The sequence below is a fragment of the Peromyscus eremicus genome, chromosome 9 (genome assembly GCF_949786415.1).
Source record: "Peromyscus eremicus chromosome 9, PerEre_H2_v1, whole genome shotgun sequence".
In the NCBI taxonomy this organism is placed as follows: Eukaryota; Metazoa; Chordata; class Mammalia; order Rodentia; family Cricetidae; genus Peromyscus; species Peromyscus eremicus.
In genome coordinates this window covers 7,911,275-7,937,167 of record NC_081425.1, presented here as the reverse complement: position 1 = coordinate 7,937,167, position 25,893 = coordinate 7,911,275, and the positions used below count along the sequence as shown (strand labels likewise).

At 42.9% G+C, this 25,893-nt stretch overlaps 1 protein-coding gene across 1 annotated transcript in view; it reads left to right on the top strand.

Annotated features, from left to right (window-relative positions):
• The first annotated feature begins 308 nt into the window (after nt 1–308).
• The window catches only part of Gpc6 (glypican 6), a 1,034,707-nt gene continuing 1,009,122 nt past the window's right edge, over nt 309–25,893 (top strand). The window contains exon 1 of the mRNA XM_059273217.1: nt 309–1,231. Coding sequence (XP_059129200.1) covers nt 1,072–1,231 — 160 coding nt within the window. The 5' untranslated portion in view covers nt 309–1,071. The remainder of the gene's footprint in view (nt 1,232–25,893) is intronic.

Here is a 25,893-nt window from a genome sequence, read left to right as displayed (position 1 = left end):
TTAGAAAATAAAAACACCGAGAAAAGCAGAAAGCAGCTAGCCACCCAGAGAGGTGGCTCTGCTACGCTCCCAGATTTCCTTTCTGTGTTTATCTCTTCCCTGGCTTTGTGTTAGTTACACTGTAGCAAGAGCAACAATTGGAAATGCGATGTTCTTTATCTCCAAAAAAACATAGCGCAATCACAGTTACCCGCCTCAAACATTTTTTTCATTTTATTGTGGTTTATTTATGTCAGGAAAGGTAGCATTTGGGATGGGTGTGGAGACTGTGAAGTGATTGAGAAAATAGGGACCTTGCGTTTCTAATCTTTCCCCTCCTATCTAATGGTTCGCGATCCGTTCCAGGTTTTGCGGCTGACTCTGCCTCTGAATTTCGGCGGTGCACTGGGTAGCACGTTTCTCTCTCCCTCCCTCCTTTCTCCAGTGTCAGTCTCCAGGATTTTCTCTCTTCCTATTTCAAGAAGACTCGCACAGGCTCCCCCAGTCTGTGTGAAGCTGAGGTTTCCCCTGGATCCCGTACATCTCCATCACATACCTCCACGCACACTCCTCCCCGAGAGCCCAGCGCTCACACCCACAAACACGCGCGCACACACTCGCGCCGGCCTGTCCATCTCCCTCCGGGGGGGAGCCGGCGCGCGGTCCCACCTTCGTCGCACACACTGGCCAGGCGAGCTCGCAGCGCTCCACGACTCTGCGGCTCGGAACTCGGACCGCTGCTCTGAACGCCCCCACTGTGGTATTTTAAAAAAAGAAAAAAAGACATTTCTTTGCCTTCTCCTCCTCTCTCGCCTTTCTCGCACCGTTTTCTACCCGAGCGGCTAGCCGAGCCGGCTGCATTCCCAAGCCAGCCCTGGTTGGCTTGCCATCCTCCATCTGGCTTATAAAAGTTTGCTGAGCGCAGTCCAGAGAGCTGCGCGCCTCGTCCCCTCGGCTGGCGGAAGGGGGTGACGCTGGGCAGCGGCTAAGGAGCGCGCCGCAGGCTCTGGCGGGCTTTCGGCTCCAGGGGCAAGGTGAAGAGCGAGCGCGCAGGGAGCTGGGGGCTGCCGAGGTGGACTTGCACGTTGCACCATGCCTTCTTGGATCCGGGCTGTGATTCTTCCTCTCTCCGGGCTGCTGCTGTCCCTCCCGGCCGCGGCGGACGTGAAGGCTCGGAGCTGTAGCGAGGTCCGCCAGGCTTACGGTGCCAAGGGATTCAGCCTAGCGGACATCCCCTACCAGGAGATCGCAGGTAAGCGCGGGCGGGCGGGCGCGGGCCCGGGGCCCGCTGCAGCCCCGAGAGGCGGCGGGGCTCCCTCTCCCTCCCCCCTGTTGCTCACTTGGTGCTCACTTTCTGCGGGTGGCTCCCAGGGACCCCGCGTCCCTGCATCCAGGCGGCTGAGGCTTGTCCCGTTTCTCCGGCGGGAGGAAGGTGTGCGTGCCGGCCGCCTCATTGTGTGCACACACGCGGGAGCACCCTCGTCCCCTCCCTCGCTCTCTGCGTCTGCTCCCGCGCCGGGCCACCTCGGTGGCTGGCCTAGACTCGGCCCGGGCCGGTAGAGCTGGGGACGGTCGAGAGGTGACTGCTAGAGAAGGCAGAGAGCCGAGCGGGGCGCCCATCGCATCCCCCTCGCCGGGGCAAACTTGGGAGAACTGCGGCCACAGTTCTCTCAGCGCCACCGTCTGAGTGGCGCCTTCTCCACTCCCGCCTTCGCGCCGGCGGGGGCGGTGGAGAGACGCGGAGGTTCCTCTACTCCATCTCTCCCTTCTCCAGGTCCTTCCCGGGGACCGAGCGCCCGGCTCCTGGGCTGGGGACCGGCCACTAAGGGGACACGTTGCGGCGGCCCCCAGGATCTGAATGTTGGAGCCCCGGGGCTGTAGCGGCAGGGGAGGTGGGGGGGGGGTGCTTCACAGTCTTGTCTGCTCCAGATTTGGGGCGGGCTTTCCCGTTAGGGTGCCCCAGTGCTTCCCCGACTGCGGTTGGTCACTCGGGCTGGGGAGACAACCGGGCCACCCGGCGCGGTCTCGAGCTCCGGCCCGCGGGCGCACGCGGCGCTAACTTAAGCGGGTGACCCGATGGGGGCGTTCGTCTCCGGGGTCTGCACTTCGCGGTCCGCGGCTCGCCCGATCCCAGGCGTTCCTTCCTCCCGAGCTCTGGAGCCCCTACCCTCAGCCCGAGTGTGCGGCCCTTCGGGCTCCACCAACTAGTGCTGAAGCCTGGGTGTGTGTTTTCCGGCTCTTAGCTCCAACCGAACCCGAGCTGCTTTGGGGCTCGGTGAATGAACCGTGTAGGGGACAGATAATCCTTTAGCTGAGTGGGAACTGAGCTGAAAGAGACCCAGGGAAGACTGGAGATGATGTGAGGGCGCGGGCTGCTCAAACCGGGTAGCTGGAGTCCTAAGTGACCTCAGATCGCTGGATCGCCACCAGACCGCGTCTTGCCAAAGAACTGGTGGAGTGATGGGAAACACTTGCAAATATCTTAAAACATCTTAGTTTTAATACGTTGTGGAATTACTGCTTTATTAGGTCGATCTCCAAACTCTAGGAATGAGGGTCTTTACTTACATCACCATTAACACATTTCTATCAATTTGGGAATTGCCAAAAGGGGGAAAAATGCTCATACATTACAAACAGCGCGGCGCTTTATGTAGAAGGAGCTTTTTTTCAATTCACAGTCAGGCATTCTGTTCCCTGGGTCAAGAAGGCTGCAGAAGCTGTAGTGAATTATAAGACTACTCTTTAGTCTCTGGGATTTCGCCCACCCCACGCCAGCACTCCCTAATTTGTTAATCAATGACTAGAAAGGGACTGCGCCTGCAGCTCCTTAAGTTTCTTAACCCTCCATTCCCTTTGTCTACTGTTATTTCATTCTTTTTAATTAATTGATAAGGATCAGCTTCACCTTTTTAACTCCCTAAATCTCAGGAAATTCAACTTTTAAAAGGCTTGGAGTAGGGATCCCTTCTAGGAACTCGTTTTCTCCTCTAATCTGGCCATTTTAAAACTGTGTCTTTTAAACACACATATTTCCCAACGTGATTTCAGATAAGATATCTCCAAGAAGAAAACAGCTAAGTATTTTTAAATTGCATCGGTATTCTTTAGTATGTAATGAGACTCCCAGGAGACTAGCACTGACCCTCAGCACCTTCCGGGGGCCTGACTTATCAGAGTGCAGAAGCACATTGTAAATAATTTCTGTAGTCACCAATTACTTTGCTGGAGAACATTCCCAGTGGCTGTGCACATGCTTCAGAAGTAGTTTAGCTGCAGAGTGTTTTGTCTGTTGTATATCTTTTGTCTTCCCTACTGCCTTAAAAATCACAGACTACTAATAGCTCCGAATTCCGAAAATACATCCACCTCCCTACACTCACTTGGGCCAAGAATGAGTGCAAGCTGAGGACTTTTTACCTTAAGCCCAGTGTCATCCAATGCTGGTTGGCAGGACCAAGGTCCATGTTCCCGTGGGGTCAAAGGCACATTTGATAGGAAAATAGTGAATTGTAAGATAACTGAAGAGTTTCTATTTGGGGGAGCGTATTTTTGTTTTCAAAGTAAACTTTACACAGTGCTAAAGTAAATTGCATTTACTATTGCTTTTGGAATAATCACAATTAAATAAACGCACCCTTCCTGTCCTCCCTAGCTCTTGGTAATATTTACCTTCAATTATCTAGTATTGGTAAGAGTTAGTGTGGGGGCTACCCTTTCTTTAAACTCTTTTTCATCCCTTGCCTTGCTTACACGTCCGGTGGTTTGCTGGAGAAATGGCATGTCTGTCAGGAAACCTGCATTTAAAAGAACCGCTGTTCCAACTCCAGGTTCCAGTTGAACCATGTTTGGGAGTAGCTTGCTTAGTGGAATAGCTGAGAAGGAAAAAGGATATTATATTTAATCTCAACCTTTTTAAAGTTTTACTCCAGGCTCACAGTTGTAAAACAATGTTGCCCTTTTCTCTTCCCGGGGTAGAGAGGTGTTCTTCAGACTATCAGAGGGGACTATAGGTAATATATAAACTTTAGCTCTTAGGAAGTGCCTTCAGAGGGGGAGTTGGCACCATCAATCTTCACTCAGCCTTGATTTTAAACCCATGTCGGCAAATTAGATAGACTCTCCTCCTTGGAAGATCTCCAAGGGAGCCGACTCTGGAGCCCCGCTTAGCGATCCATTCTAATACTTGGGAATTCCTGTGGTACAAGGAGTGTTTCCAGAAATCAAGCCAAAAGCCTTCACAATGGCCTTGCTTGTTTTCTCTTGTTCTGTGTGCTGGGAAGATCCTAAGCTCAGAGCATCAGGAGCTTGGTAAGGGACCTTCTGATCAAAGGTTCACTCTTCCCTCAAGGCTCATAATCCCCATTTCTTGCTGGTGCTAAGCATCTCAAAGAGTCCCATAGCAGATAACAGCACTTGCTTAGGCTGGGGTTCAGATTAGGGTAGAGTGCTTGCATGGTGTTCACTATGTCCTAGCAACACACACATTCATATACACTCACACTCTGACATATACACTCTTGCTCACAGTCTCACACACACACACTCTCACACACTCATAGACTCATACCCATTAATGCACTCACACCCACGCACTCACACCCACACACTCACACCCACACTCACACTGTGACCCCTCTTCCTCACACACACACACACACACACACAGTGAAACATATCACCCATATAAGTGAGAATTCAGAGAACGTTGTTTTAGAATTTCTTGTATTTAGCTTTGTTGAGATCTTTATAATATTTCATACTTCAGAGTAACTTCTTAGCTTAACATGATTCCTCTTTCCTTTATTTATCTAATGTAACTTTGTTTAACACTTCATATATAGAAATTATGTGCCCATCACCTATTTATACACAATACTTAAGCAGGCCAGATGGCTCAGCTAGTTAAAGTGGTTGCTGCCAAACCTAACGACCTGAGTTTGACTGGTGGAACGCACCCAGTGGAAAGAGAAGCGAACTCTTTCAGGTTGTCCTCTGACTTCCGAATGTGGGCCATGGCACCCATGTATACACATAGACAAGGGTTCAGAAACAATAATACAATAACAATAAATACAAAAATACTTCAAAAGAAAATACTACTTTACTCAGTTTTTCCAATAAGTTAGAATAGGTTTTATAAATAAAAAGATGACAGTGAAGACTTAAGTAGCCGCCCAAGGGTGACTCAGCTGACAAGTCTTAGAAGGAAACTCAAACCCAGGAGTACTGGCTCGAGAGTCCATGAACCTCGAGTTTGGCCCATTGCCTTGTAGAATGAAGCCCTCAACATTTGTTGAATTCATACACCCAAGACCTATTCTTTGCCCCTCTTGTGTGTATGTTGTGTGTTGTGCGCCAACACATCTATTTATGGATTCCCGTAAGTTGTGAATGCTGAATTTATATTGGGTTGTAACATCTACCATTTCCCAAATCATTTTTCCAGTTCATTTATTGTATCTATCTGGTTATATAAAATATATGCATTGGTTTCTTTCAGAGTACCGGGTATACTAGAATATTAGCTTAGTCAAAAACCTGGGATATTGGGTTAGTCCAACAGGGCTTTTGATAGATCATTACCCAGAGAATAGGGTAAAATTCTACTTTCACAGAATAGAACACAATTTAAAACCTTTTTTAATATGTGCTTTACCCTACTTTCTCTCTCAGATGTGTTTAGAGTTGGGGTACTTTTGGACATTAAGAAAGCGTTAAATGCCGGGTGGTGGTGGCGGCACATGCCTTTAATCCCAGAACTTGGGAAGCATAGGCAGGCAGATCTCTGAGTTCAGTCCAGCCTGGTCTACAGAGTGAGTCTAGGACATTCAAGGCTACACAGAGAAACCTTTTCTCAAAAAAACCCCAAAATAAATAAGTAGCTAAATAAATAGAAAGAAAGAAAGCATTGAACTATCTTCATGTCTTTGATGTGAATTTATCAAATACTTATGTCAAGATCTACTGTGAAAATGGGACTTTTTTTCATATCTGCTAGTGTTCTTGTGTTTTCAGTCTATATTCTGGCCTCATATATATGGATGTTTTATATATATATATAACACATAATAGTCTTGGTTTTGTTTCAGTGATTTTTAGCTCATTTTCTTTTCCATTCACATGTAGATGTCACAGTAACATAAGTGGAAAAACAGTGTTGGTCATTCTTACTCCCTCATAGCTGTCTTCAACATCTTAGATTTGGATAAACTTTAAGTTCCATTTCTCTGCCCTAGGCAAAGGTTTCTGACCTTTGCCCTCTACTTTGTCAATGGATGGCTACCTCAAAGTCCTCGGAATGAATAAAGTGAGTCATGAATGAATTAGCTGAATTTCAATTGTTTTCTTTCTATGGTTTGGCAAGTCAGTAGATTTCTAAAATAATTGCTCTATTTCCAGGTATCAAAGCCATCCGAAGTCCAGGTTCTTAGGCAGTCCTCTTATTAGATTTTTGATCTAAGAGTCAATTGAAAGTGCTCCTTGTAAACAAAGGTAGCTCAGCTGACTTACCAAGAGAATAATCTCTCATTGTTTAAGGACTGACACACTTTTTTTTTCTACATAAGACCCATTTCTTTTAATTGAATTATCTCTCAATAGTTGGTGACTAGAAATGTAGGCCACTATCAGGACTGACTCGAAGTACACAGCATTCTGTCCTTAAAATATTGTGCTTAAAAAGATTCTATTCATTTCTATAAGGAAAAAAGTAGTATTTAAACTTCTGGACATTCATAAAATACAAAATTGTTCTTTCCTGTTATGTGACCTATTCTGTAAAACTTGTAGTAAAATAATTGTTGATTAATGGTTTAACCCTAGTTTCTGTCTTATTTAAACATAAAAAATTAAACAATTCCTCCATAATTTACATATCTCTGAAGAGTTCTAGCTATCTAGCCATTATAAACAACTGTTTTAATATTTTCAAAATTTTGATGTTACTTCATCTTACCTTCCTTTATCTGCCAAAATCTGCTGTAATATCTTTTTTTTAAGAAATTTTTTAATTCATTTTGTATACCAGCCACAGATCCTTCTCTCTTGCATACCAGCCACAGATCCTTCTCTCATCCCTCTTCCTGCTCCCCGCAACACCCCCAACCCACCCATCCCCTTTTCTGAAAAGTTAAGCCTTCTCATGGGGAGTCAGCAAAGCCTGGTACATTCAGTTGAGGCAGTTCCAAGCCCCTCCCTCTGCATGAAGGCTGTGCAAGGTATCCCACTGTACCTAATGGGCTCCAAAAAAGCAGCTCACGCATCAGGGCTAGATCCTGATCCCACTGTCAGGGGTCCCTTAAACAGACCAAGCTACACAACTGTCTTCCACATGCAGAGGGCCTAGTCCAGTCCCATGTAGGCTCCACAGCTGTCATTCTAAAGTTCAAGAGTTCCCACCAGCTTAGTTCAGTTGTTTCTGTAGGTTTCTCCATCATGATCTTGATGCCCCTTGCTCAGAGTCCCTCTTCCCTCTTTTTGACTGGACTCCTGAACCTCAGCCTGGTGCTTGGTTGTGGGTCTCTGCATCTGCTTCCATCAGTTACTAGATGAAGGCTCTATGATGGCTGTCCTATCTTTTCACTGCATATAATGAAACTTTAAGTAGCATATCAGTTATTTAGCATTATCCCGTTGCCAGTGTTTTCTACAGCACCATTTGAAAAGCATTGCCAATTCTGATGTGGTAAGCCTGTAATCTCAGCACTAAGGAGGTTGAGGCTGGGGGAGCTGGAGTTCTAGGTTACCCTGGGCTACATGATGACACCCTGTCCAAAAAAAAAAAAAAAAAAAAAAAAAAAAATTAAACAAGAGCAACAAGAAAAACAGAAAACAACCAGCCAAACAAGAACAAAACTGTTTAAATCTCTGGTTTGGAAAATATGTAAATAAATGAATTCATAGTGGTAAGTCTTGGATAAAATTTTCTAAATTGTAATAATCTGGATGAAAGTCATCTGAGTTTTAATGACACTTGGTTACCATTACTCTCGAACTCTTGAAACAGTAACAAGGAACATAGAAACGAGTCTACCTTTGAGCAGCATCTGGCTTACTTCAGGCACTTTGCTGTGTAGGCAGTGAGTGTTTATTGAGTATGTGCTGTGTGTAATCCCCTGTGCTTTGTGCTTGCTCTGCAGTTCAGGGAACTTTGATCCCAGCGGGGGGGAAAAATAAGAAGAAACTCAGGGCATCATTGAAAACTTAGTCATTCCAGCTGAGATAAGTGTGTAGCATAGTTATGGGATCATTTCATCTAAATGGAGGGTCTTAGATGTCCACCATTAAGGGAATGCAGTGCGATCTGAACCATGGAAAGCTATCAGTAAGGATGGGGACCGAGGAACGTGCACATATGACAGTCCATGAGAACACTGGAAAACATGAGAAGAATTCCAGAACCTGTGGTAATGGGTTGTGGTGAGAAGAGATGTGTGAGAAAGAAAAACCAGAGAATCAGAACCGAAGGGCTAGATTAGCAATGTAGGAGTGCCAAAGATAGACCCTTGCATATCAGCCCTATGTTTATCAGCTTGGCCCTTTGACTGAAATGTTTACAGATGCTAACTCAAGGTTTACACACTCAGTTGTTTTAAGTGTAAATCACCTAAAGAGGGGATGGGGGTGGAGTGGTGGGGAATGTTTTACCTACTTAGGACCTGCCTGCCTAGGATCCTGTGTGAATTATGCCTGTCCTGAGTGCCATGGCTAAAGCAAACTCTGGGACTAGAACCCTAAGACGCTCAGCCCTTTGCAACTCTCTGCCCTAGACACTTCTATCATATTGTGAAGTTCCATTGCACGTAAGCGCGCACACGTATACACACACACACACACACACACACACACACACACACACACACACAGGACTTTCTCTGTTTGCTCATCCAGCTCCAGGCTGAAAGATCCTGTGACCTCCTGACTTTCTGTATGGTGACTGTTGAATGGGGAAGAATTCATGCCTAAAAGGACCGATTTCTCTCCCCATACAACCTAAGTGACCATCTGGGGCCCGGAATGCTTTGAACTCCCTATTAAGGCTTTGGCCTTTAATGTGAGAGTATTAAGGGCCCTTGGAGAAGTATTTCCATCAGGATAGGCCACAGTTTTGAAGTCTTGCTTTGACTTCTTTGATAGAAATTACTAGAAGGGAAGAATATAAACACAAGAAGAGAGGAGCTACCATTTTGAATGAGAGTAGTGACCAGCTGTGGAAGGGATCATGAAATATTTAGATTCAGTAGGTCTTACCTAAAATTATCAACCAATCAATCAATTGTTATTTACATAACCATCACTGTGTGGTTGCTCATGGACAGTGTGGGTGAATGGGTGGGAGAGAGAGGACCAGGCAGAGAGAGATTAAAAGAGAAATAAATGTCCAGGAGTCATTCATTGGCCTACCAAGGCAAAGACAGTACTTTGGCATACTTTATCTGTCTTTTTTTTAGTGGATACAAAACTCACTATCATCAGTAAGTCAGCAGAAGATTGCAGTGTGGCTGATAGAGATTTCTGAAGTAAGGTTGGATGAATTATCAATACTCTGAAAATGTCTGGTTAGCAATAGCCAGGTGATTACCATGTACATCAGAAAATTTTTATTCCTAGAGTTTTGCTTTTGTATTGTGCTAGTGTAAAAACAATTATAAATCATTCAACAAAATAGAGAACTATTTAAATTTTGTCATCATCTCCCTAGGATTTAAAACATGTTTAGGGGATCATATAAATTTCAAAGGTCACTACTGATTATTAGGACAGGAATCAAAGAATGAAGTGGCCAAATATAAGGAGAAACCTTGAAGGATGGGCAGTGTTTGGCAAGGGTGTGGCAAGAGAAGGTGGAATTCAGGGTGGGGTGGAGTGGATAGCGGGTGTGTAAAGGACAACAGAGACAGGAATTTATTTGGAAGTGATGAAAATTATATTGAGCAGCTTGGGTGGAGTTGGATTTTTGGAGATCTTGGACGTCCTCAGATGGAATCTGGCAGGAATTAGGTCATCATCCTGGGTTGTTGGCACTGGAGTGACATGGTGGGAGTATTGTTTTAGATCAGTTGAGCACTGTAAAGAAGATGGATTAGAGAAGGGATTCTTAGAGGCCCAGTGGGGAGAAGGACAGCTGAGATGCTACATCTGATCTCTAAGCAGGAAGTGGACAGTCCCAGAGAAAGATAAGGGGAGAAAAGAAGGGTCAAATGAGGCTCTCGGAGAAGAGAAAAAACGTAAACCTTAATGAACTAAAAGGAACTTAAAATCTAGACTCACTCATGTAGAGGTTCCAATACAAGCATCTAAGGAAGATGAGCTGTTGAAGGCCTCTGCCTGAAATAATCTGCATCAGTTGAAATACTTTTGGCAGCAGGTCAGAGAAAATACCACCTCACTTTGTTTATACAACCATTTCTTCACACAGCAACAGTCCCAACATAGGTCAGGGAGAAAGACGTAAGAAAGCAGCATGTTTATAGTATCTGCAGGGGCCTTTGCTTGCTCCTCTCTCTGCTCCTGGATCCTGTTCTAACACATCTCCATATGAGCACAGGACAGCTGCTGGAGCACAGAAGTCAACACCAAAGGCACCAGAAGGGACTGTTTTCCCATGTGTGCATCCGCTGGTGAGAAGTAGATGGACACGGCTTCTGATTCCAGAATTGCTTCCTGTGGGAAGGGAAGGGAAGGGAAGGGAAGGGGAGGGGAGGGGAGGGAAGGGAAGGGAAGGGAAGGGAAAGAAAGGGGAAGAAAGAGAAGAAACAGAAAGGGCATATGGTTCCAGGGGAGAGTAGTCACAGTTACACCCCAGCTTCGTAGCTGGTGGCCAGTGAATTGCTTTGTGAATGTCGATCATCTTAAGAAGAATCCCCCCAAATTGAATGGTGGCAGAGAAATTTGAGAGGAACTGCCTAGGTTGGGTGATATTTTCCGTGACATTTCTTAACTCTGGCTAGTGGCGAACTGACAAATATTCAGTGGACAGAGGGATAAGAAGCAGTCCCCAGTTTGGTGACATCTGCCAGTTTCTGTGTTACACTCATCAGCACCTATGCCAAGTTACCAGCAGTTTCTAAACATTTACTAGTTGGCTCTTGGGAATTATAGAGAGGCTGGATCATCTTAGGAGGTATGCATGGAGTCATTAGGAACATCTCATATTCGGACTCCTTACTCCCTCCTCCTTCCCTCCCTCCCTTGAAGTAATCACAACATGCTTCCACAGTAAGAAGACAGTGATCTGGATGAGGGCTTCTCCATGACCTCCACATGTTGATACCACTGAAGGGCTGACTCTCCCCAAATGTCTGGGTTCTGTCTCACCAAGTGTCTGAGTGAGTAGGACTAGATTGTGCCTACAGTCTACATCCAGGAATGTTCCTGGGTGATGACGATGTCCTATCATCCTTGGCTCTCTGAAGAGCAACACTGAGGATGCAAAGTGGGTTTTAAATACAGACTTCTGCCAGCAGGAACAGCTAAATGTCGGATATTATTTTTTTGTGATATTTTCTACCTTGATCCATCAGGAGAGTACTTTGATACTCTAGACTGCACTGTTTATCTCTCCAGGTTTTTTTTTGGAGATTATACCATGGCCACTTGGGGAAATTGAGGAAAACAGCCATCTCCCCTGTCCCTGGACCCGAAAGGACTTTCCTGACTGCTGCTAACGCTCTGTCATCATTAGTAAAGGGACCCTTTGCATTGCCTTAGAAGGGGAAATGGGCAACAGAATTAGAAGTTTCTTTCACTGTAAGGTCCTTGCTAAATTGGCATGCTTTCTTTCGGCACACATGAATCTTATTATACACGCCCTTTTATCTGCTCTGGAGGAATTTTATCCCTCTGCCTCATCTTTCAGTTATGCCCACGCTGGCCTCCAGGTATAGAACTAGCCATTTTCTCCCGATCTCTGGGTTCATATGTAAGGAGACTATATACAGAGCTGGTCATTTTTCATTTTTGAATGTATCTAATTACGGATGAGCAGATCCATTCTGAGCATGCCCACCAGGGCTCCACAGTTTCATCATTGGCAGGAGAGCCCCCTATTATAGTTCTTGGAATTTTAAGAAATCGCCTTTGTCCCTCTGTGCCCCCAGGACAGCTTTGACACAGGGACCAGTGTTCCTCCAGGGATCCCAAGGAATTCTGGATATTGCCTCATAAAGTTGTAGTGAATTTGAGGCAACTATTTTCTTTGCAGGGAAAACAGCCCTGTGAAGTCTTCTGAAGAAGGATGAATACTTTTCCCTTATTTTCTTAATGGGTCAGAATACCTTAAAGTCAATAACGCTTGTGAGGTGAACTTCAAAAAGGTCGCCATGCATGAAGCATAACTATGTACTAGTCAGAAGCTTTAACCTTTATCTGGAAAAAATTAAAAGGAATTAGTGTTCTACAGCTGCTTGCTTTTCCTAATTTTTTTTTTCTGAATCCTAATGATTGATGAAACAAAATGTAAAACATACAAGTGCTAAGGTTTGTTTTTTTTTTCTCCAAAATGCTTAACCATCCTATTTTCTTAAAGTTCACTGTAGTGATTTATTGCAGAAGGAACAAGTGTTGGGAACTAACTAATGAAACAAGCCATCCCTGTATCTCCATGCCACTTACCTTCCAGATCCTACACCTGTTCCTACCAAGAAACTGATTTCAGAAGACAGAGGTTTGGTTGAGCTGTAAGTGCAAGCCACCTGTAAACAAATCAAGATTTTGTCAGTTCAGGTGGATCTCTGTGAGTTCGAGGCCAGCCTGGGCTACCAAGTTATGATGAATTTTATCTGTATTAAAATGTTATTTGTATGTTAATAAATAAAGTTGCCCGGGGGTCAGAGCTATTAGCAAGCCATAGGAAAGCAGGGCAGTGGTGGCGTATACTTGTAATCCCAGCACTTGGTAGGCAGAGCTGGGTAAGTCTCTGTGTGTTCAGGGATACAGCCAGCATTGGAGACACACGCCTTTAATTTCAATGCCAATCATGGAAAACCTGGAGGCCTATACAGACAGGGCATGACAAGGCGGTCATGTGGTTGGGTTTACAACCAATGAGAAGGCAGAACAGGAACTCTATATAAAGACTTTAACACAGGGGTAGCTCCGGTTTGGAGAGGTAGGACCACTGCAGGAGGAAGGGTAAGGTTTTAGCTCTTAGCTCTGACCTCTTGGCTTTCTTCTTTGCATTGGTTCTGTGTTTCTTATTTAATAAGAAGGTTGGTTACATCTACACCAAGTGAGTTCCAGGAAAGGCGCATAGCTACACAGAGAAACCCTGTCTCGATTAACCAAAAAAAAAAAAAAAAGAAAAGATTTTGTCAGTGACTTATGTTTTCTATTTGCCTAATAAAGGATTTCAAAGTCTTTAGAGCTCCAGTTGAAGAGCTAGAATTCACTCCTAATCTCATCTGTCACCTCTGGAAGTTCAGGCTCCTTGGTCACCTTTGACTGATGATCTCTTAGAGCTCTTCCTGCCATTGACTTGCCTTGAACTTGGCACAAAGACTTCACTTTCACAGTATCAAGTGCTAATGTGCGAAAAGCTTGTATTGTGATTTTACTGCTCACACAATTCCGTGATGTCTCACTGTGCACTTTCTCAGAGTCTCGGGGGCATTAGGCATCTGGAGGTCAGGTAGCATTTTTAAAGCTTAGGCCGGCCTTTTTATAAGAGTGCAATGAAGACTATATTCTCTTTACCTAAATTGCCATGTGTTCTTCTGAAGGCCAGTCCAACCTGATATGAGGTACCATTCAGAATGGCAGATCTCTGTCCTCTACCCACAAATCTACTAGGAGGATGCTTGTCTTTCTTACTGCCTTTTTCTCTATCAGCAAAACAATAACCTGGTGGTATCTTAGCATTGTTTACAGATATTCATTATGTGCTTTGAAGGGAGAGTTAAAAGGTAGTATACAAATGCATTTTTCTGCCTTATCTGAAATGTGTAATGTATAAACACATTTAAACTGGAGTTAAAAACATGTTAGGTTAATCTAATATTCATGACAAAAAAAGAAGAAATTGTGCATTTTTTATTTTGTTTTAACAAAAAAATATTTAACACATGAATTTGAATAGTTTCTCAGTCTGGGTTATTGATGTAAAGATAATAATATTATAGGAAGTCACATGCATAAGCAGCTATGATCTGAGTGGTACTTTCTTCTTTACTTAGAATCTGATCTGATTATATGAAAGATCCTTAGTGAATAAAAGATTGGCTATATGCAATCTCATTGGGTAGAATGGTCTTATGTTGTAACCAAGGTTGCATTTTTGCAGCTGGAATGCAATTTCCTACTACTGAAGAGGCTATAACTTGTTTTCAAACGAATTTTAACCTTTCTAACCATTAGTTTATAAAGCATAATTCTTGGCAAAACTATTGTTAACCCTCTGAAATACTTATATTTTCAAAAATATGACCTTACATTTGAAACAAAGTTTTAAAATGTTCTGTATGTTATACAAGTCCCTGAAGCTCTTTTATTTGGGGCGAGAAAATGAGCCTGTTTCACAATTACTATAATCTGCGAAAGCAGAAAATGGAACAAATAGGCAAGAGCGGGCTTTGTGCAGCCTGACGTTTCCGAAAGCTATCTTCATTCAGGGTGACAATTCGGATTTTAACCTAATTAAGCATTAGAGAGAACCAGTGTCCAAAGAGATAAGCCCGAAGGTTCCTGGAAGCACCAAGCTGCTGGCAGCTTCCAGCTCTGCTAGAGAGCACGGTTTGGGACATCTGCAAGGTGCCACGGATGCCCAGAAGGAGGCTCTGCTGCGCAGTGCCTGTCGGTAGGTGTACCACCTTCGGCCGCGTTTCAGCCTGGTTACTGTGGAATTGATTTTCATGGCTCCCGACAGAAGCTGTTTTCAGCCCACGAGGAGGAAGTGGCTGAGGCCGATACTCCTAACACAAACAGCAAATTGCTCCCTGCCTGTCATAGCTTTCCAGGTCTGTTACCTTAAGGTTCTAATGGCCTTTTAACAGTCTTTCCAGCTGAGCAACAGATGTAAAGTATCTTGAACATGGAAAACACACCTCCAACCCCTACCTCCCTGAAAGAATCATTTTTTTTTTTAAACAGGCATTGTACTAGTACTGCCTCCTAGCATCTGTCAGCGGTGTTTTAGATGTAAAAAAGGAAGTAAATTTCAAACATATACAAAGTGTGGTAAATCTGCCACTGAATTGACCTGTCCCAGGTTGCCACACACCAGGAAGTGAGGTCACACATACTTATGCTCACTGTCAAGGGTAGCCCTCTGGGGTAATACTCTATCAAGGAAAAATAATTTATGGAGTCCTGGGAAGCTTCTAAAATTCCTTATACTTTAAGTCAATCTGTTTTAGTACTGAAGTTCACAATACCATTTTGAAAAACAGAGCATTTCACTTTTAGAATTATTCTTCACTCACCTTGGTTTCCCTTTGTGCTACTCTGTATGTTCTGTCCTCTGTTGCTTATGCATGGGAAATGTATCCCAGATGGACAGCTGGGTGCTCTGCACAGAGAATTTCCAGGCCAAATTGGAGATGGTAGAAGACAGTTGGGATTTTAGTCTTGTGGACTTGGGGATGCGGTTGTGTCGAATTGTAGGCTTTTCCATTTTAAGAATGAGTACAATAGTATGCCTTTTAACTTCACTGATGTCTGAGAGTGCTGTGTATTTTCCACTTTGCAATGGTAGCTAGAACACTAAAGAACAGATGAGTCATCTCCCTGTCTCCAGGAGCAGGCTGCCTGTTACCTGCACTTCTCATAGGAATATTTAGCAGTAAGTATGTGAGCTGCTACCATATTTGTGCCCAGAGAATGAAGATATCCACAGTGCAACCCCATGGGAAAGGTATGCGGTTTCCTCTCCTCCCTCTCTTCCGCACTCCTGTAACCAACCCATATGCCTTGCTCAGGAGCACCCACTTGTTGGGTGTTCACAACAACAGCAAAAACAATTCAGTCTGATATAGTTAAAAATTTGGTCCGATCAGTGTGGCCTCTGGACTAGCATTTGTTGTGAGGATCTTGGTGATGGTGTAGGGGTCATACAAAGACCAACTCCTGTCGTTTCTCCTCAGCTTTTTCTGAATCTGTTTGTGCCTCATTTTTTTTTCCTCACATGCAAACAGAAATAATAGAGTCCCTACCTTTCATCACTGCAATTGAATTTAATAGTCATAAAACCCCTTGCACACTCCCGAAGTGTAGTCAAGGTCACAGAAATGCCAAAGAGCACACAAAAGATAAGAAAGGCAACTCATCAGGGTAGGGGTTGCTCATCTGTGTAGGAGGAGAAGATGGGCTTCTCTCAGCTCCAGGGCCTTGCTGCTCTGCAGAGCTGACCCCAGGGTTGTGTACTTCATGCCTGGCTTTGCCCAATTTGAGAAACACCAGGTAATTTGAGAAATTACCCGGTTCCTGGAATTGTCACCCTTTCGTTGGCTTTTCCAGGCTGGAGGTCTCCTGAGTCAGTAGCTTCACTTCGCTGGCCTCTTGCCACCGGCAGCCTTGTTTGCCTGGTTCAGTGGCCACCCATGTGGGTGTAAACTCAGCTGCTCAGTCTTTGCAGAAGGCTCTAAGGATGGCTGGGCAGGGCCTATCCACTGTAGTGTGAGGCATAGCCTTCCCACTGAGTACTATGTGCTTCAGAATTGTGACTTGAGACTCGCTTGCCCACCAGACAGTCCATTCACAGGGCTATAGGCAGACATTGGGTTAGAATCTTCCGCCTCTACATAAAGGAAAGTGCAAACATTCTCCTCTGTTCCCATCTCCTTCATACAGACTCTGCAGGGCAGTGATGGATGTTCTTGCTGTCTACCCTCTTTTTGGTTGAACCACAGACATCCAGCTTGATTTAGAGACCTTGTTTCCTAAGGTCGGGTAACAGACCCTCACACCCCTAGCATCTACCAATGGAAAATTACTTAAAGAATAAGCAAAATAGAACCACTCATGTATCTGCCAATCATTGTCCCCGCTATGTGGACAGCACGAAGTCTTTCAAAGAGTCATAGAAACAGTCAAATGGGGGCTGTGTGAATTCTTTACCCAACAATCTCTGGTCTTCTGGGCACATGTTACCAAAAGCTGAGGAACCCAGTCCTTGACATATTCTTAGAATGTAGTTATTGTACTGTATTCTTACGTCTTCATCTTTACTCTCCCTACCTACAGAAAAGGGAAATAACATTGCCTGACTCATGATCCATGTGAACAGCATGAAGAGAGAGGTCTTCAAGAAATAATAGCTCTCTATCATGAATTCCTGACATACAGACGGTGATGAGGACTCTCTATCTTACCCAGAAGCAGCAGGAAGGCCAGTTCACTATAATTTCCACAGAGATGTGGTCCTTTTAAATTTCATTTGATGATCAGCATCTAAGAGAGAAACCCTTTTATAAAAAGATTCATTTTTAAATCATGTGGATTTTAAATTATTATATAATTATTTGTACATATGTGTGTTTACCTGTACATGAGTGTAGATACCCCTGAGAATCAGTAGGGGGCTTTGGGTGTCTGAGAGCTGCAATTGGTTGTGTCCTGCTCTCTACTGATGCTGGGAACCAAACTCGTGTTCTCTGCAAGTGCAGTATGCACTGTTAGCCACCTCTTCAGCACAGATCTTTAAAAGGTAGCCTTGAAACACCACTAAACATCAAACAGATAATACTTTAAAAATTTTATTCTTTCTTCCCTTCAGTGTTCAACTTGGAAAGAAATGGCCATGTTGTGTCTGCCATACTGCCCTCACAGTTCTGTTCACTGTAAGCAGACAAGTCTTATGGTTTGCTTTGCTCAGTTATGAATTTATTTATTTTCAATTGGAATAATAACAGTGCACATTTATGGGTATTGTTTGACAATTCAGTATACGTACACAATGTGAAGTTATCAACTCTGAAAAATAAACAGCTTTTCCATCTGCTCACATATTTACTATTTCTCTGCACTGAGAGGCTTTGTGTACCTCTGTTCTGTTCTCCAGAAATGATGATAGTAGGCGGTTTAAACTACAGTTATCCTCCTGTGATGTAGAACACAAGAATGCGTTCCTCCCATCTCTCTATATTTTGGTACCCACTGTCCAGCTTCCCTCCCTTCCTCTTGCCTTTGCTTTCCTAGCAGTGATCAGTATCCTATTCAGTTCTACTATGGTCTACATAGTAGACCATAGTCTACTATGGTCCTTTCTGTTTTTTTGGTAGTTTCCATTTATGAAATGGAATATGTTATTTGTCTTTCTGTGTCTGTTATTCACTTCACAGAAGACCCTCCACCCACTTCCAGACATCTTGCTGCAAGGTTGAATGATACTCTGTTGTTTATATACCTATGAAATTTTCTTTATCCATATACCCACTGCTGGGTACCACAATTGAGTATATATTTTGTCTTTGTGAATGGTGCTACAATAAACATGAAAAATAGGTACATTTCGATAAGCTGTGTTTTGTTTTCTTTGGATATAGAGTCAGAGTTTCTAGGTCATTTGGTAGTAGTATTCTCTGGTGCATCCTCATTAGCATTAGTTTGTGCTGGTTTGACAACAGCCCTCCTGACTGGGGGCTACCTCAGTGGTTGGGGTTGGCATTTTGCCTATGATTCCAGGTACCCTGTGTTTCCCATATACCAGTTGGTAATTTTAATTTGTTTAATCAATAGTGTTCAAACTAGAAAGAACCATCTAGAATGCTGGCTGAAACACGGGATCCTGGGCTCCAACTTGGATATTTCCAATTCCGTAGACCAGGAAAGGGGCTTCTGGGTCAGTCCTAAGACTTTCCTCAGAATGTTGGTGACCTTTCTGTGGGGACACACTTTGTCAATCACTGTCTTAAATTCTCAGTCCTCAGCCTGTCCAGTTTGCCGTGTTCTCCAGTGCCCTCAGAATAAATACCAACATCTTAGTTCAGCATCCAAGAGCTCAAGCCATCTTCCTAACTTATTTCCATGTCATCAGAGCTCTTTCGCCAGACTTGCCTCCCTTTGAGCTGCTGTCCTTTGGACACAGTCCTCACAGTGCTAGTCTGTCCTCTCCACTCGTCCACAAAACCAAGTTTAATCCAACTAAGTTGCCCTCACCAATTACTCTCAAGCCCCCCACACTCATTTGTCCAAGGCTACTTAATTCCCCTTTCATCCTCTGCCAACCTTCAGTCATTTGTCTCTTATTTTGGTCATTAATCAAGCTCTCTTCTACTATTTCTTGTCTTCTTTAAAATGAAGCACTTATTTTTTGCTTTCCAAACTTGCCCCTGAGGTATCAGAGGACACTCTTACGCAATTTTGCTTTTCCCAGAGCACAGTGCCTTAACATAGATGGCATTCAATAAATAATTAACTACTCCCTGATAGGAATTATAAGAAGTATTCTTTTCTCCCTGCTGGGCACAACGTTTAGACAATTTCAGTCATACTAAAACTAAGTGGTGTAATATAAAGACGCGCTTACATTTCCTTTGAAAACTTGGTACCCATAAGCCATGTTAGCTCAAGGCAGTGGAAATCAATTTGAGAAAGTATAAAGCAGCAGAGTTTACTGTGTGGAACAGGGAATTGGTTGTTTCCATTTGGTGTTGAAGCACATCCTGCCTCCTGATGATGAAGTGTTGCTGCACGTTGATATGTGCCTATTAAAAACGCCTTTCTAATAGAGCGTGATGCACTTGTCCATCTTTGACAATAGTTTTTGAATACCTGAGAAGATAAGAGAGTTAAATATAAAGGATATTTTTAATGACAATGGTATAGCATTGGAGGCAGGGAAGTTGGTAAGAAGGACAGTGACCTGACAGAGTTGGCTGGGCCTAAGGTGTGAACCCATCAAATGGCCCTGCCTCTGGAGTGAGCTATTTACGGTGGAGGCTTTGAGTAATATATTGTGCTGCTGGCATACACACAGGCGCTGTGTGTAGTTCCGTGAATTCCATTTGTGACCTTTGCCTACTTACTACCTTGTACATATGTCAGTAAAAATTTCTTTTTAATTGCCTGTTTAAAGGAGAGGTACTTGAAGTTTTCCTGCCCTTGAGGTCCACATAGAGCAGTGAGGACAGATGTGGATAAGGCACGTCAGTGTGATGAGCAGGGGAGAGGGAGAGGCACTGAGATGCAGGGGAGGGGTATGATTAGCCTCTGAGAGGGACAGAGGAAGAGGAATGACAGCTTTGATCAGCTTTTGGGTTGTTGAAGTGATTTTTTTCTCTTTTGCACATGAGTTAATTTAAAAATTTTCTTAATTATTTTAACTTAAACATGCTAATGAGGACTTATTTATTTTTATTTTATGTATATGAGTGTTTTGCCTGCGTGTATGGAGGGCAGAAGATGGATTCAGGTCGCCTGGAATGAGAGTTACAGATGGTTGTGAGCTGCCTTGCGGGTGCTGGGAACGGAACCCAGGTCCTCTGGAAGACCAGCCAGTGCTCTTAACTACCGAGTCACTTCTCTATCTCTCCAACTCCTACCCCACCCTTTTTTGGGACAGTGTCTCACTATCTAGCCCTAGCTGGCCAAGAACCTTCTGTGTAGAGCAGGCTCCTGCCTCTGCCTCGTCGTGCTGGAGTCAGAGGGGCACTCCATCCTGCCTGGCCCTAAATGGTCCTATACACAAGTGGAAGAACTGTTTCTAATAAATATGGAAATTAAGTGAATCCCTCTCTTCAATATGTCATCTCTGTAAACTTGCTGACAAACGTACAGCTCTGTTATTTTGCAAGACTGGACCAATTGATCTTGGTTGCAGTCAGTGAACTTGAGTCTGACCACAGCCAACTGTGTAAACCCATCGATGGAGATGATTAACCTCAAGTTATCTTTGTTCTCCTATGTCTAAAAATTTCTAGCGAAGTTTTTGGGAAACAACCACACTTATTACAGATGATCATCTCCACTAAAGATGTAGTTTTAAATAGTTTTTATTCTACTTCCTATGTAAATATTCTTTCACCAAAACTTAGCATGCTGTGTATTTAAAAAATCATAGCATTGCAGTATCCCTGGTGTGCACACACAAGTGTGTGCATGTGCCTATGTATGTGTGTGTGTGTGTGTGTGTGTGTGTGTGGTGTGTAGGATTGAACTTAGGACCAATTTGGGGTTACTTTCTTAAAGTGTTTATGTTGCATTAAAAAGACACATATTTTGATAATTTAAGATGACACCAATGGTATGGCTGATATATTGTATTTTACCTTTTACAAAAGGAAATGGGAGAGGACTATTTGTTCTGGGAATCCTTCTTGCTAGCTCTCTTGTGTGGATGGTGAGTAGTGTCGGGTGAAAATGACTTGGCGTGGTTCATGCCGGGCACCATCTGCCTTGGTTTATTTTTTAGTTAGTTCTGTGTTTTCTATCAGGTTTGAAAGTGTGAGTTTAAGCTCTTGTGTTGTTGCAGTTTGCATGTGAAGGTGCTTGAAACAAGTTCTGGGATTATAAGGAAGAAATAAGGACGCCCTGATGACAACACACAGAAAATTTCCCGCTTTCGTGGAACTCCTTCCTTCCTGTTTGGAGAGCAAACAGTCCCTCTCAAAAGCAGCAGCTGCAGAGAAACCCCCAAGAAGCCAGAACACACTAATCTCAGTTGTAAAACGTGTTTTTGTAGCTCAACAGAGATTTAGCTGTTCCTGACGAAAAGAGGAAAATCTGATTTTCAAATGAAGGAATTTAAAGCAAGGCACAAGAGAACCTTATTTCTGGTGTTGGAGAAGACAGGGTGCTTGCAAGCCAGTTCTCTTCCAGGAGGCTCTGCCTGGGCAGGGCCTTGCTCAGTGCTGTGAGGGCAGTGTTTACTGAAGCACCTGGGTGATGTGCTGAGACAGAGATGTTCGTGGTTTTGAAGAAGTTAGTATTTCCCAGAGACTGTTATAAAGAGAAAACAATGGTCACTCCCGATATATTTTTTTTCCTGCAAGTTCATTTCAACAAATTAGAGGTGCTGTTTTGTTTTGTATGTGGTGTGCTTGATTGGTGGGTGCAAAGCAGAATTCTTTCAAAAACATTGACCATGTATTCTTCTGATTCCACATCCTGGATAGTTGGCCCATTTTGTAATTTCTTGTATATTTACCCCTACACAAAGCATGCTTCATGAAGTTGCAGAACATGCATTTTTATGTGCAGTTATTATTCTCCTCAATAAACGATGGTTGTGTTGAGTTCTAATACAGGGTGTATGATCTGCTAATGTGTTTATTTCTGTCATGATAGAAGTACTGGGTTTCCTAGTCTCTAAAGAAAATTCCTCAGTTTTGTTTGGAAAAATGAGACAGGGCCAAATAATGGGTTGATTAGAAGGTGTGCTCCTGTGACAGAGAGATCAGCACTTCTTTTTCTAAACACAGATGCAGTTAGTAGGCATAATTCCTTCCTTGTCTCGTCTCATAAGATGATTAAAAAACATTTTGGAGCAGAAATCACATTTTAGCTTTGCCATTGATGATGTAAAGTGTAAGCAGCAGCATCTATCAGTCTACAAGCACCTTAAAGGCCTGTGTCTGGCTTACCCATGTAGTGCTCTCAGTGCCCAAGTCAGATGAGGTGTTCCCTGTACTTGGAATGAGTGTACCAAATGGCAACAGATTCCACTGGGCTTACAAAAAGCCATCTTTTTGTAGATGTTGGTTGACTGGCATGTATTAGTGATTACGAAAAACATTCTGAATGCTATTGGTTACAGCCTAACATATTATCACTTTTTATTTTAATAGATTTTTTTTAAATAACATGAGTTCCTGACCCTCAAGGATCTCATCCTGTCATAGGGTTCATAGTCGAGGGTGTAATATAAAATATAGTTTCCAGTCAAAACTGATGGTGACATATATCTCTACCGCGTGTACTAATATCCAGAGAAATTACAGTTTTGAGATATTTTATTATTACTGTTACTGTAATATTGGAAGCAGGTCTAGGTGACCTATATATACATTACTGTCCTTACCTTAATTTTTAGAGAGTTCATCTACGTATTTTACCTCTATCTTTGCTTCTAGGAAAAAATCGTTGTTATAAAACCATTACTTTTACACCAAGTGGTGTGATCTATCCTACGGATCTTTTGAAAATGATAAAATAGTGTCTTTCTTCTCTTTTCTCTTGTTATAACAAAAGTATCAAATGATTGACCTTTCTGTACAGATGAAGGTTGTCTTTTTAATGAGATTAAACCTAGATATTATGGTGAGGTTGTTAAAAATAGGCTTCATGTTACAACTGAATATAGAATAAAATAGAACATTTATTGAGCTCTTTCTAGGACCCACTTATTGCTTTAAACTTTTACACTATCTCATATAATACATACATCATTTCGTCATAGCCATAAGCCATTGACATTTAGTAAACAACAAAAGTGAATCAGAGTATACAATTAACTTTTGAGACAATTTTCTCAAATCATTTGATTAAATATTATCCATTATGATTCTGTCCCTAGTACTAGGAAACACTAAACTCACAGTTACTAGAAAAGGCAAGAATGTAGCAAAAATTTTCTCAGTACTAGAATATCTCTAGAGTCTTCCAGGAATAGCACCTAATAATTTACTATTAGAAAGGCTTTTGATCCTTACTATCTAAGCATGTAAAGCTACATTTTCATTGTTCCAATGTGTGCGTGTGTGTGTGTGTGTGTGTGTGTGTGTGTGTGTGTGTCTGTATTTTGTTAGAGTTCGTCTCTCTCTGTAGCCGGTTTCCATCACCTTAAAAGTCTTGATGGTAGGCAGAGATACTGTACAGGTTTAGGAGCTGAAATCTGCAGGAGCTGGGTTCCCTGCTCCTTTTCATTTAGGATATTAGTCCATGAGTTAATATCTACCTGTTTTGGTATTTGCATTGGCTACTAAATACTCAAAGAAACAATGGCAGTGATGTGTTCCTTCTGCAGGTACAAGTGGCCTCAGGAAAGTTCCGGCAGTACCTTCAAGTATCCCTGGCCAAAGGTGTGGGGGTGGGTCTCTATGACACTGAGTGTTCGTTGGCCCTCACAATCATATCCGTGGATGACCTTCATGGTCTGCTGTTATTTGTGGTCTTGGCTGATGCTCTGCTTGTTCCAGTTAGTCTTAAAGCCCTAGTTCTTCCAAGTACCTGTCAATCAATCCTTTTCTGCTTACAACAGCAATAATTAACCGGTGTTCAGTGGACTAAACATACAATGGTGGTGACCATGGGGGAGGGGGAGGCAGCAAACCTTGGAGTAACCTTTAGTTAAACATTAGCTCCTTGTCTGTTCTGCCTGGTGGAAAACAATGGTGTAGTTGGCTAGTCCAAATGAGAACAAAAACAAGGAAGAGATACACGTGGTTGGAGAGGTAAAGTTCTCTTAGGAACTGTTACAAACAGATTTAGTGTCTTTTCAGTGTCTTTCAACTGTGATTTCTCATCCATTGTCTTTCTAATTTGTATTCATGATTTACCTAAGAGATCATTCATACTACCTGCTACCCTGTGAAATTCTCTTCCATTGGAATCCCATTAAGCCAGCTTCCAGACCTTTTCGGTGATTTTTCAAGGGAGTTCTAGGTATGGTTGGGTCCTTGGAGATAGACAGGAATTTAAACGGGGAAAATAATGAAAGGGTTAAATATTTCAGCTCCCTTCCAGGAATCTACCTTAATCTCCCCCCCCCCCCTCAGGAGTATATTGCAATATGATCCTTGAAGAATCCTTAAAGAATGTGAACATTTGTTTTTTTTTTTTTTTCTGCTTTATTGTGTGTGGTCATGTTTTTATTTCATCCAGTTCTTAAGTGCCTAATCTTTCCTTTATTCTTCACTTACTTCTTGCTTCGTTTCTGTTTTCATTGAGCTGTTAGTTCCTGGTGGAGGGTTAACTTATTATCTTACAGAGTACAATTGTTTATCAGGTAGGAGACAGGTATTGCACCTCAGCTCTGGTCTCACACAGAGCATCCAGGATGCTCACCATCAGCTACACAGAAATCCAAGGTGCACACAAGAAGTACACAGTAAGCAAACTGGTTGCTTTCCCATTCTATGATTTTTTTTTTTTTTTAAAAAAAAACAATGTCAGGGTCTCCTTGGTGGCCTTTTGAGATTGGCTTTACCTAGTTGCTCGATGGCATTAACAACTGTCTACTTTCTTATTCCTCAAATTATCTAAGTAGGATGAGTCTATAAACACTAAAAGGTTCCATAACCTCCCTAAACAGTTTTTACCAACTGGCAACCAAGTGCTTAAACATATGAGCCAATGGGGGACCTTCTAAGTCAGACTCCCACATGTATCTAAAATGGTTAAACTTTGGAAATGTACCTTGATGTCAGACTTTATAGAAACTGAATTGAAGATAAAAAGAGTTTCAGGATGCTTCACTTTTATTAGCAGAAAGTCTTGGGACTTGCTGGCACCACTTCTTAGAAGAACATTTTTATTATTGAGATTGTTCTGTAGATGACTGCATAGTTACTAAGTTAACAGGATTGTTGGTGAGCAACTAGAACCTAGCTGTAGTCACTCCACATGGCAGCATACATCACCAAAGCATTATCGTCTGGGAGGGAAGAATCAAAGGCAGAAGGTGCAATTTATTTTACTATGGACCTGAACTTACTTGGACTTTTGAGCCAGAGACAATACACAATTGTTTCAAATAGTGAAGTGGGAGATGAAGACAGAAAGTCAGTGCTAGATACCCAAGGCAGAAAAGGGATGTGCTTAGGACACTGGGCTGTCAAATGGCATTTGGAAAAGCTGGTACATATGCACATAGGAGGTCAGGAAAGGAGGATCAGTCAGCCTTGGCGACATATATTATTTGAGAACAGCCTGGGCTACATGATACGCTGCCTCAGCAAACCACAGACATGTATTGAGAAAATAATATTTCTAGTAGCTCAGCAGTAATCATGACAAAAATGAGAATTTGACTGTACTTCC